At 41.6% G+C, this 12,130-nt stretch overlaps 1 protein-coding gene across 1 annotated transcript in view; it reads left to right on the top strand.

The window, feature by feature from the left end:
• The window catches only part of rnaseh2b (ribonuclease H2, subunit B), a 41,960-nt gene extending 34,300 nt beyond the window's left edge, over positions 1-7,660 (top strand). Inside the window, exon 10 of the mRNA XM_048603344.1 lies at positions 5,281-7,660. Within this exon, the coding sequence (XP_048459301.1) occupies positions 5,281-5,328 (48 nt within the window). The 3' untranslated portion in view covers positions 5,329-7,660. The remainder of the gene's footprint in view (positions 1-5,280) is intronic.
• The last annotated feature ends 4,470 nt before the right edge of the window (positions 7,661-12,130 follow it).

Here is a 12,130-nt window from a genome sequence, read left to right as displayed (position 1 = left end):
GCGGTCTCTCAATCCAGTGTCTCAGCGACTCATAGTGTTGTCTCGGCTCAGTCTCTCGGCGGTTTGTGGCGGTGTCTCGACCTGGTCTCTCGGCGGTTTGTGGCGGTGTCTAGGCCCAGTCTCTCGATGGTTTGTGGCGGTGTCTCGGCCCAGTGTCTCGGTGGTTTGTGGCGGTGTCTCAGCCCAGTCTCTCGGCGGTTTGTGGCGGTGTCTCAGCCTGGTCTCTCAGCGGTTTGTGGCGGTGTCTCAGCCTGGTCTCTCGGCGGTTTGTGGCGGTGTCTCAGCCTGGTCTCTCGGCGGTTTGTGGCGGTGTCTCAGCCGGGTCTCTCGGTGGTTTGTGGCAGTGTCTCGGCCCAGTCTCTCGGTGGTTTGTGGCGGTGTCTCAGCCTGGTCTCTCAGCGGTTTGTGGCGGTGTCTCGGCCTGGTCTCTCGGTGGTTCGTGGCGGTGTCTCGGCCTGGTCTCTCAATCCAGCCTGGCTAGGTCTCAGCATACGAGTGGGTCCTGCCTGGCTGCTTTCTGGAGGCAGCAAGAGGAGACTGGAGAAGCTTCAGTAGCAGCAGCAGCGCTGGCATTACAGCCTGATGCAGAAAGAGCGAGCAGTAAGCGAGGTCCCCCAGTATATGTGGTGGTATCATCGGGGACAGGCAGCTGAGGTCTCCTGGAGAGTGAGACAAGTGGAGCTCTCATCAAAGACTGTTGAACTTTTAACTTAATTCCTTTATTTTTCTAGTTTAAATTAAGAAGGACTTTATTGCTAACTAGTACCTTATTTCTTTATTTTTCTATTTATTCCGTGGGGATAATGCTGAACATTTTTTACTCTGGTTCTCTTACCTAAGTTTTTTATACCTAGGTACCTTTGTAACTAAGACAGTGCCGTGTGTGGCAACATTATACACTTTTCTCTGTACTCGTGTATTTCTGCATTTCAGTGCATGTGACAACAAAATCTAAATTAAAGTACTGTGATTATCCCTGATACATACCATGTGACAGGATGGATTGCTGCTACCATTCTGTTTTCAGACTGTGATCTACAGGCCCAATTCCTCCATTCTGAGGAAGGGTCACTGGACCAGAAACGTTAACTCTGGGTTTTTTTCTCCACAGATGCTGCCAGACCTGCTGAGCATTTTCAGCAACTTCTGTTTTTGTTCCAATCCCCCTGCTGTGATAGTTCAAACCCACCTGGTAGTCTCATGAGAAGTGGCTCTTTTCTTGCACAAGATGTAGTTTCTTGCATTATGGCAATTAGATACATTCATTGTTACTGAAACTTATCCACAGACCTAGGCTGCCTGGCCTGTCCTCTTTGTGGCACTAAGAAGTTCTGCCTTACTTTTATTCACTTGTAGGACTGGGCGATGATGGCTGGGCCAGCATTTACTGTGCTTCTGTTAGTTGCCCTTGAGAAGCAAGGGCACGTAGTGAGCTGCCTTTTCGAGCCACTACAGTTCACGTGCTGTAGATAGACCCGCAGTACTGTTAGGGAGGGAATTTCAGGATTTTGATCCAATGAAAGTGAAGGAAAGTGATATATTTCCAAATCAGGATGGGAGTGGCATGGAGGGGAACTTGCAGGTAGTAGTGCTCCAATGCATCTGCTGCCCTTGCTGTTCTAGATGGAAGTGGTCGTGGGTTTGAAAGGTGCTGTCTGAGGATCTTTGACAAATTTCTGCAGTGCATTTTGTAGATAGGACATACTACTGCAACTGAGTGTAAGTGAAGGAGGGAGTGGATGTGGTGCCAATCAAGCGAGCTGCTTTGACCTGGATGGTGTCAAACCTCTTAAGTGTTGTTGGAGCTACACCCATCAGGCAAGTGGGGAATATTCCATCACACTCTTGATTTGTGCCTTGTAGATGGAGGACAGGCTTTGGGGAGTCAGGAGGTGAGTCACTCCAGATTTCCAGTGTCTGATTTGCTCTTGTAGCTACTATATTTATATGGTGAATTTCTGGTCAGTGGTAACCTCAGGATATTAATAGTGGGGGATTCAGTGATGGAAACACTATTACATGTCAAAGAGCGGTGGTTAGATTGTTTCTTATTGGAGATGGTCATTGTCTGGCATTCATGTGGCATGAATGTAACTTGCCACTTTTCAGCCAAAGCCTGGATTTTGTCCAGATGTTGTTGCTTTGAACATGGACCGCTTCAGTTTTTGAGGAGTTGTAAATGGTGCTGAACATTGTGCAATCATCCTATTTCTAAGGACATCATCATATTGGCTGGATTTTAATGCAGTCTTCAATATTAGCCCTTTAAGAACCATTGCCTTGCACAACACTAGTGAAATATGTATTTATAGAGAACAGTTTTATGCACAATGGTGTAATTAGATGAGTTTTCAGACTCTCCTTGAGCCACACAGCAGTCACTCATTGGTAAGGGAAGCTGTTCCATAACACAAACTTCCAACAGAGACAAGGATAGTCATCTCTTCCAGGTGCAGAATAAGAGCCTGAGCCACAAGTGGCACAAAAATAATTTTAAAAAGGTTGAATTGCTTTCTTTCATTGAAACAAATTGTGACTATACATGACTCCATTCTAATTTGTATGATTCTAATGGTATAAACATGTGAATCAGGAGAGAGCATGCCATTGCAAGAGGATTTTAGGTCAGAGTATAGTTGTCTTACTGCAGTTTTACAGAGGCTTGGTGAGTCCGCACCTGGAGTATTGTGTGCAGTTTTGGTCTTGCTACTAAAGGAAGGAGATACTTGCCATAGGGAGTGAAGTGGGGATTTGCTAGGTTGATGCCAGGGACAGCAGGACTATCCTATGAGGAGAGACTGATTCCACTGGGCCTTATTTACTAGAGTTTAGAAGGATGAAAGAGGGTCCTATTGAAGCATATATAATTCTAACAGACAGCTCAGAATAGATGCAGGGAGGATGTTTCCCCTGGGTAGGGAGCCTAGAGCCAGAGGACACAGTCTCAGGATCTGGGGTAGGCCATTACGGACTGAGGTGCAGAAAACTTTCTTCACTCAAAAGGTAGTAAACCTGTGGAGTTCTCTGCCACAGAGGCTGTGGAGGCCAAGGCACTGAGTATATTCAAGAAAGTGGTTTTTTTTAGATTTTAAAGGCATCAAGATGTTTGGTGGGGGAGAGCAGGAATATGACATTGGGGATCAGCCTTGGTCGTATTGAATGGCGGAGCAGACTGGAAGGGCTAATGGCCTACTTATGCTCCTAATTTCCACGTTTGTTCATCTAGGCCATGGTTTTGCAAAGATTTGCTGCAGTAGATGGTACACACTGCTGCAACAATGGAAGGAGTGATTGTAGAAGGTGTTTGACGGGGTGCTGATCAATTGAGCTGCTTCATCCTGGTTCATGTTGAGCTTATAAAGTATTGTTGGAGCTGCACTTGATGATTGACCTCCAACAACTGCAACAGTCTTTCTTTGTGCTACGTATGCCTTTGAGTTCAATTTGGCAGGCGCTGTTTGTGATCCTTCAATCAGTCAAATGCTGCCTTGATGTCAAAGGCAGTGACTCTAACTCATCTTTGGAATTCAGCTCTTTTGTCTGTATTGGGACCAAACCCTGTAAAGAGGCCAGGAATTGAGTGGCCCTGGCAAAACCCAAACTGAGCATCAATGAGATATTTGCTGAATAAGTGCTTCTTCATAGCACCGTTGACAACACCTTCTATCACTTTGCTGATGCCAATGAGACTCGACTGATGGGACAGTAATTGGCCAGATTGGATTTGTGTTGTTTTATGTGGACATTTAAAATTTGTATATTATTGGGTAAGTGCCACTGTTGTAGCTGTCCTGGAATTGCCTGAAAGGATGGTTGAAGAAGATTCAGCAATAAGTCAATGGATACATAGCTTAAAAGGAAACATTTGCAGGGCTATGGAGAAAGAAAATGGAGTGGAACTGATTGGATATTTCCATCAAAGAGTCAGCCTTTATATGAGTTGACCACTCAGCCTATCTATACCAGACCACAAGATGGCAAGACAAGATTGTGGAACACTGGGTTATTTGAAGCTTTCAATGTTGTGATTTTTTTTGTTGGGCAATGAAGATGGAGCGAAGGTAACTAAGTGGAGTTGAGGTACAGATCAGCTATGATCTAATTGAATGACATATTACTTTTCCTATTTCCCTATGGGCTGTGACCCACCCTTTGGGCTGCTGACTTCCACAATTTATATTTGTTGCTGTTGATACTTTTGATTGGTACCAGTGATGAAATCTCTCCAAATCTCAGATTATTTTACTGCTTTCCACAGACACAGGTTATTTATAATGAAGCATTTCCCCTTTCAACACTTCAATACCAATAGAAACCTTCTTATTTGAACGGGCTAATAATTGTATTTTACAGCAGCCAAGGAACGAGGGCTTGTGCTGGCTTATCGAACAAACTCTCTAATTAGTCCCATTTTCATGCTCTTTCCCAGCAGCTCTGCATTTTTCCTCCTCATACATCTATAATTCTGTTTTGAATGACACCAAGCGATGCAAGCAGCAAATTGTGTTTAGAGGTTTACTCAATCCTGTCATTCCTGAAGATTAATTTAGAAGTTGCAACCTGAAAACAGTCCATATTACCGTAAACATCCTCCACTTGAGTAGTAACATTAGTACTATGATCTTGTTGTGTTCTTACATCCCTTCATCCCCTATTCTTCAATGACCTGTCTGACCGTTCTTTAAATGTTGGCATGCCTTTTGGTTCAAATTTAATTGTAGCTATGCATTCTACAACTTCACAGTCCTTTTAAAAATGTGCCTCCTGTGTTCAGATGATACCTCTTATTAACATGCACTCTATTGGCTTTGCCTATCCAGAGTCTTCAGTTTTGCCACAGACCACATAAGTATTGATTTACCATATTAACTGTATCGATAATGTGTTGTCCGTAGATGGTATTTGTGTTTTAAGTCTCAATAGCCTGTAGTTTTGTATTTTACCGTTACACCTGTCTAGAGCCTAAGCTCTGGAGTTACCTCCCTTATCCTCCATGTCTCTGTTTTCTCCTTTAAGATGATCTGTAAAACCTATGTCTTTTCAACCAAGCTTTTGTCACCTGTCTTAATATCTCCTTATACAGCTCTGTGGCAGTTGTTATCTTGACTGTGCTCCAGTGAAATCTTTGGGTCATTATTCTATATTAAGGGAGTTATATAATTACAAGTTGTTGCTGTGAAATAGTTTTGAAATTCACCACAAAAATTCATCGACACAATTCTTTTGACTTATGTTTTAAACCTTGGGCTAATTCTTCTCATATATTATATTTCCCCCTAGGTGGCCACGCAGAGACATCTTCAAAAGAAAGTGGTTGTGCAATGCTGAGCTGGAACATTGATTCTCATATGATATAGAATCTGCATTGACAAACATAAAGCAATGACAGAATAATTTCTCTGATTAATTTTCATTTTCAGAGGGATTTCCTAAATCTGCTGTTGACTGTCACGTTTCAGTTTTCCCCTCGATGTTGAATCAATTCCTCTGACTTTCTGAATGAACTACCACCAGGTGTGTGCCATTGGTTGACCTTAGTACTATGGAGCAACAGATAGAGACAGTTTCCAAATAATATTACCTGGGAAAATAGATGTTTCCTTTCAGAGATTCTAAAGGTGCTCTGAATCCTCAGTTTCATGGGAACATAGGATTGAATGAGACTGAAAAGAAATAATTTCAGACCCTCAGGCATTCATCAGAGTTCAAAAACAGAATGCACAACTCAAAACCAATGTTTCTCACCCAATTTTTTGCATGAAATGCCTATCCAATTAATTTATATCAGCCTTGACAACCTCCCTGGCTTTTTACATTGAAGTCTACGAAAGCCAGGGATTTGTCCTGAATGCTAGGAAGATGAAGGTCTTCTACTAGCCCACAGGAAAAGCATCAAATCCAAATTCTTCAAATTGAGATTCGCGGTGAAGTGTTGGAAGCTACCCCTCACTTGCCATATCTTGAAAACTAGCCCAAATTGATTGATTAAGAAGTACATTGCCAAATGTTGTTTGCCAACACAGCCTGTGGTAAATTATGTACTTGAATTTTCAATAGCTGTAGTCATGGTATCAAACCCAACACTAAAGTCAAAGTCTTTTGGGCAGCAGCTGTTTCCATACTCTTCTATGGTGTTGAGACCTGGACAGTTTGTAAAGTCTGTATTCTGTGATTGAACAACATGATCAACACTGTATCAGAAGGATCCAGAGAATCAAATCAGAGAATGATAGAATAAAGATGAGTGCTGTCCAAGACATAAACGTGCCAATTACAAAGACCATAATGATATCTCACATGGGACATGCCACCGAGATGCCTGACTCAAGGCTGCTCAAAATAATGGTGCTCAACTCAGAATGACAACAGTGAACCCATTCACACAGTGGACAACAAAAATATATCAAATACAACCTTGGAACTTCCATGAAGGTCTACACTATTAACATCAACAGATGGGAAGCAGATGCCCAATTACAGCCAAAATGGGGACCCATCATCAAAAATGGAGCCAAGACTTTTCAATCAATCATAGCAGCCCCTGAGAGAGTGAGACGGAATCACAGGGCATTGTTTGAATCACAATACCACCTCAACATGAGGGATTGCTGTGTCCCACTCCTCTACGTTCATTCTGTCCATTCACCTACCCTTTCTGTGCAAAACTTTTCTGATTTGGCCACTCTACTCCCTCTGGTTATGCATCACCATTTCACACTTCTACAATACACATCAGAACAGCCTCTAATGTGCACCCATGGTGAACTTACCAGCACAACCTCCCCCCACCACCTTGCCCTTTATTAAAGATAGCAGTTTTATCACCTACACCCCTCCCATTCATCTCAGTAACTTGACCCTTGCTCTCATCTTACAATCTTCAATGTTGCCAGGTTTATAGAAATTAGGAGCAGGAGTAGGTGATTTGACCCTGCTCCACCATTCAGTATGATCATGGCTGATCCTCTATCTCAGTAGTATATTCTCACTTTCATCCGATACCCATTGATGCCTTTAAAATCTAAATATTTGTTGTTGCTCTTTCCTAAATATATTTGGTAACTGTTCCTCCACAGCCTTCTGTGGTACAGAACTCCAGAGGTTCACTCTTGAGTGAATAAATGTTTCCACATCTCTGTCCCAAATGGCCTACCCTGTATCCTGAGACTATGTTCCCTGGTCTTAAACAGCCCAACCAGGGAAACATCCTCCCTGCGTCTAGTCTTTCGACCATTGTTAGGATTTTATATATTTTAATCGGATCCCCTTTCATCCTTCAAATCTCTAATGAATTACAGGCCCAGTCCATCTCCTGTCATAGTCCTGCCATCCTCAGTATGAGCTGATTAAACCTATGCCCTACATGCTCTATGGCAAATATATCCTTTCAGGGTGAGTTATAGCCTCTACCAGTAGCCCTGCCTAAAACTGTGTGGATGCAGTGTTGCAGTAGAATCCATATTAACTTTAGTGAAGAACTGAGTAAACATTTTTAAAAAGAAAACTCACTTAAGGTGTACAGAGGGACGGTGTTTATTTGGTTATAACAGTGACCTCTTTCTATGCTGTAACATTTGACAATTAGTTTTTAGAGATATATTTTTTGTAAATTCTGACTCACACTTGCTTTCAATCTAAATAAAAGCTTTTAAGGTGTTGATCAGGAGAGCAGATGAGAATATTTTTGCATAGCAATTTGTTATGATATAGAACACACTACCTCAAAGACTGATGTGAGCAGATTCAATATATCTTTTTCAAATGGAATTCAATACTTACTTAAACAGGGAAGAATGTGTCCTGCTATTGGGAAAAAGTAGGAGGTGGGAGTAATTGAATAATTATCTCAAAGATAATGAGCACAATGGGCTGATGAATTTCTTCTGTGTGATTTCATGATTGTATTTCCTTTCTGCAACAAGAAGGCTGTTGGTGGAAAGCCTTCAGTATAAATAAATGAATTGGTGAAGGCAATGAAATGGTAAAGGAGCTGTGGGAAGAATTAGTCCCAATTTTCAGTGAATCCCTACAGTGTGGAAGCAGGCCATTCAGCCCATCTGCAGAGCATTCCACCTCGACCCAGCCTCCTACCCTTGACCTGCATTTCCCATGGCTAATCCACTTATCCTATGCTATGGGCCATTTAGCTTGGTCCAATCCATCCAACCTGCACATCTTTGGACTCTGGGAGGAAACCTGGCAGATACCCTCACAGACACGGAGAATGTGCAAACTCCAGACAGATAGTTATCCAAGGGTGGAATTGAACCTGGGTCCCTGGTGTTGCAAGGCAGCAGTGCTAACCACTGAGCCGCCCAATTTTAAAACACTCGATGACAGAGTTGGTTGGAAAATATTGCACAAAACCTGCTCCTTGCAGCACATCTCAAATCACTTGATAAGATGGGGATGGCTTCATTCATCCCCTACATATAGACAAAGCTGGACTGTAAAGACTGTTTCGTCCATCCAGCCTAACGTATATAACTGTAATACTTTGTACATTGAGGTATATAAGCTTTCCACCCCACCCAAAACTTGTGACCTCCTTGGAAAAGACAGCAGAGAAACAGGCTAATTTGGGGGGGAATATTCTTGGAACTTTCAGTCACTTTGGTGGTCAATGAAACTATTCTGACCCACTTTAACATGGGGGTTGCATGAATCTGAGTTCACTGCATGAGCCAGCTCCAATATTCTCTTGCAAAAGAAGAACCTTCGGATATTTAACTGGAATCTGACCTCAAACATCTTGAAATTCTGACACCTAATTCTCTGAAACCGAAGGAATTGGAGCAACTTGTCAAATGGAATGTCAGCCTTCATCACAATAAACCACAATGAGATCGCACTGACAACTGAAAAGTGTAGAACCGCAGCTCCCTTGAGCTACCTTGATAATTTAAGATATTTTAAACTGGAAACTAATCTAGCAGATTCTCCACTTTTTCCAAAGGTTTTAAAGGAGCAGTGAACGCTGATAAAAAATGTAATCTTTTTCTTTACTTAAAGAGTATAGATATTGGATATTCTGCAGGTTTGTATTGGTGTTATACTAGTGTGGAAAAGTTTCAAAAGATGCACTTTGATTGGAATCTGTCCAAGTGCAAAGTGTTTTTATTTGGTTGTCTGTGAGGCTATGGTTAGTCTTACCTGAACAAATAACGGCATTTGCAGCAAGGAGCTGCTGTGGATAGTGTGATCATAAAACTGTTTTGTTGTGACAATATGTCTGTGTGATTCCCAGTGTATATTTTGACAAAGAGATTAATTTTGCTGCACAGCGCCCAAACACAGAGGGGTTTAATTCGAGATAGTAGGAACTGCAGATGCTGGAGAATCTGAGATAACAAGGTGTAGAACTGGATGAACACAGCAGGCCAAGCAGCATCAGAGGAGCAGGAAGGCTGACGTTTCGGGCCTAGACCCTTCTTCAGAAATTTAATTAGCTCCAAAGATGCCAATAAGTGTGAAGAAAATTAATTTTCTAGTGATGGTGCTTTTATATTCTGTCAGGCTTTAGAAAATGCTCTTCTGCTCTGCAGGCATTTCAGGGCCCAAGTGCTTTGGGCTGATCAACCGTGGATCTATTACAGAATGATATCTATGACCCGTAAACATCTGCTTTTCAGCAGGTGGGAGTGGAGACATCAACAGACAGCAATTAAGATTGATTTTCCTTTTCTGAACACGGAAGCCTTTCCTAGCAGCTACATGGGAACAGAACCACCTGCAACTTCCCCTCCTAGCCATTCACCATCCTGACTTGGAAATATATCACCGTTCCTTCAGTGTCACCTGGTCAAAATCCTGGAATTCCCTTCCTAAGGATGTTGTGGATCAACCCACAATTACATGGGCAGTAGCAGTTCAAGAACTCAGCTCACCACCACCTTCTCAAGGGATGAGCAATAAATGCTGGCCCAGCCAATAGCCCCCACATTCCTGAATAAAAAAAGTTCCTCAGAAGTTCCAGCACAGAGACATCCAATCATAATTCAAGGGTGGCTATGACAGTAAAGGGAGAACAAATTGGGCCAGTACTGCCCTTTATTTCAATATTTCATTAATAGGTCTGTAGTCACTGGATCAACAGAACTTTTCAATGCTAATATTGATAGCTTTGTGTGATGCAAGAGTATTAAAGGATCTGGGGAAATAGTGGATAAGTTAGTTAGAGACATAGATCTGCCTTGAATGGTGGAACAGGTTTGAGGGGCTGAATGGTCCACACCTATTCTGTAAAGGTTAGCCTAAAGTCAATGGTGAGAGCTTTCTTTTGATGAAATGTGGAGTGGAAGATTTTCTGTTACTTCCGTCCATGCAGAATGTGTTTACAGTTTTAATGCCTCAAAGAACTGTTTACCCTCCTACTGATGCACAGCCTCCCACTACAAAGCATTAATAAATGGAAAAAAATAATTTAGAGCAAAGCTCCAGAGGAAACAGTGATAAACAGAGGAACAAGCCAATATTGATTGCCCATTACAGAAAGGTCCCTAAAGAAGTCTTGGAACTTTGTTCCATATAGCTGCTTGTTTCGGTTCTGAAAGTTGGGATTGAATTGACCTTATTGTTGGGTCCAGATTTTGTTGGCTCAGATGTCCTCAGTGTGGTTTTAAATTCCCCGCATCAATCGCAGTTCTGCATTGTAAAAAGAGGATATGTGTACAGATTGTGTGTCTGTATCTAGAAGTACGGACATGTATGAGTGTCAGTGAGCATATAGTTGTATGTGAGTGTCTCTAAGTGTCTGTTTATGTATATGCTTCCTCATCAAATCTTACCAGATTCTTTCATTGCTGTTTGTAAATGCAAAACCACAGTGTGTAAAAGCCTCACTATTTGTTTGTTAGCTAGTCAAATTGTAGGAGATTCTCTTTGAGAACTGTCTACCTCACTCTCACTATCTCTGTCATTTTCCACCACTCTTACTATCTTACACACTTGTTTTTCCTTATCCTTTTCGTTGTGGTTATACCTTTTCAGCATGTTTATGTGACATGTCCAATCCTTATTCCTACAATCAAGAGTATTTATCAGATAAGTCACATGACTAACCCTGCTAGCCAGTTTATGTGGAACATTGAATTTTCCTTTCAGAGGTTTATCTTATAATGACAACATTATCAATACATAATCTCCCTTGTGAAACTCTCCGGTGGCTGGATATTTATCTGCCCATTCTCTCATCTTCACCAGTGAAACTTGTAAATGTTCCTGTGCGACCCTACGTGACTCTGTGAATTTTTCCAGAAACAGGGACACATAATCCAACGCTGAGGATTCATTTTTCTCATTCAGCAGCTTCTCCATAATCAATTTAAATGGATTTCTAATCTCATGACCATCAAGCAATTCAAATGGGCTAAATCCAGTAGATTCATTTGGGAAATCTCTGGTAGCATATAATAAAAAGAAACTGATCCTCTATCCCAGTGCTGTGGGTACTTGTGACAGTTAATTATGGTTTTTAGACTCTGATGGTACCTTTCCAAATCTTCCCCTATTTGTGGATGATACACAATTGACTTCAACAGTTTATATCCAAACCGCTAACGGTTTACTGGATATGTTTAGAAATTAAGTTGGAACCCTGATCAGACAGTACTGCACTAGGTAGTCTATAACAAGTCCAAAACTATGTCCTATAACAAGTCAAAAACTATGTTAACTTGTCCACTACTAACTTATCTATATCAAAGTAGAGTGTCTGAGAATTAGATTGTCACATTCATAATCGTAAGCATACACTGATGTCCTGCTTTTGTTTTTGGTAATGGTCCTACAACAATACATTAACGCTTGACTAATCAATTCTTCGAAACTGGTGTAAGTGCTGGTTTAAACATGTGTTGAGACTTTCTGACCACCTGCCATTTGGACGTTTTCTAGAACAACACTAGGAAATCTTTGCCACATAAAATGCCTGTTTATCAATGCCTGTGTTTTCAGTATTCCTACATATCCCACCATAGGAACTTTATGTGCTGCTTGCAACATCTCCGTGAGATCTGGGCAGTACCACTATTTGACGAACAACTATCCATTCTTCAACTGCAGTCATGTCTTCACTTCCTCATCAGAATAACACTTTTAATAGAATAACTCTGTGGAATGCCTTTAGTCT

This window comes from Rhincodon typus, chromosome 11 (assembly GCF_021869965.1).
Source record: "Rhincodon typus isolate 14 chromosome 11, sRhiTyp1.1, whole genome shotgun sequence".
Lineage (NCBI taxonomy): Eukaryota > Metazoa > Chordata > Chondrichthyes > Orectolobiformes > Rhincodontidae > Rhincodon > Rhincodon typus.
The sequence above is the reverse complement of the archived record's forward strand: the minus strand, read 5'-3'. Positions and strand labels throughout refer to the sequence as shown.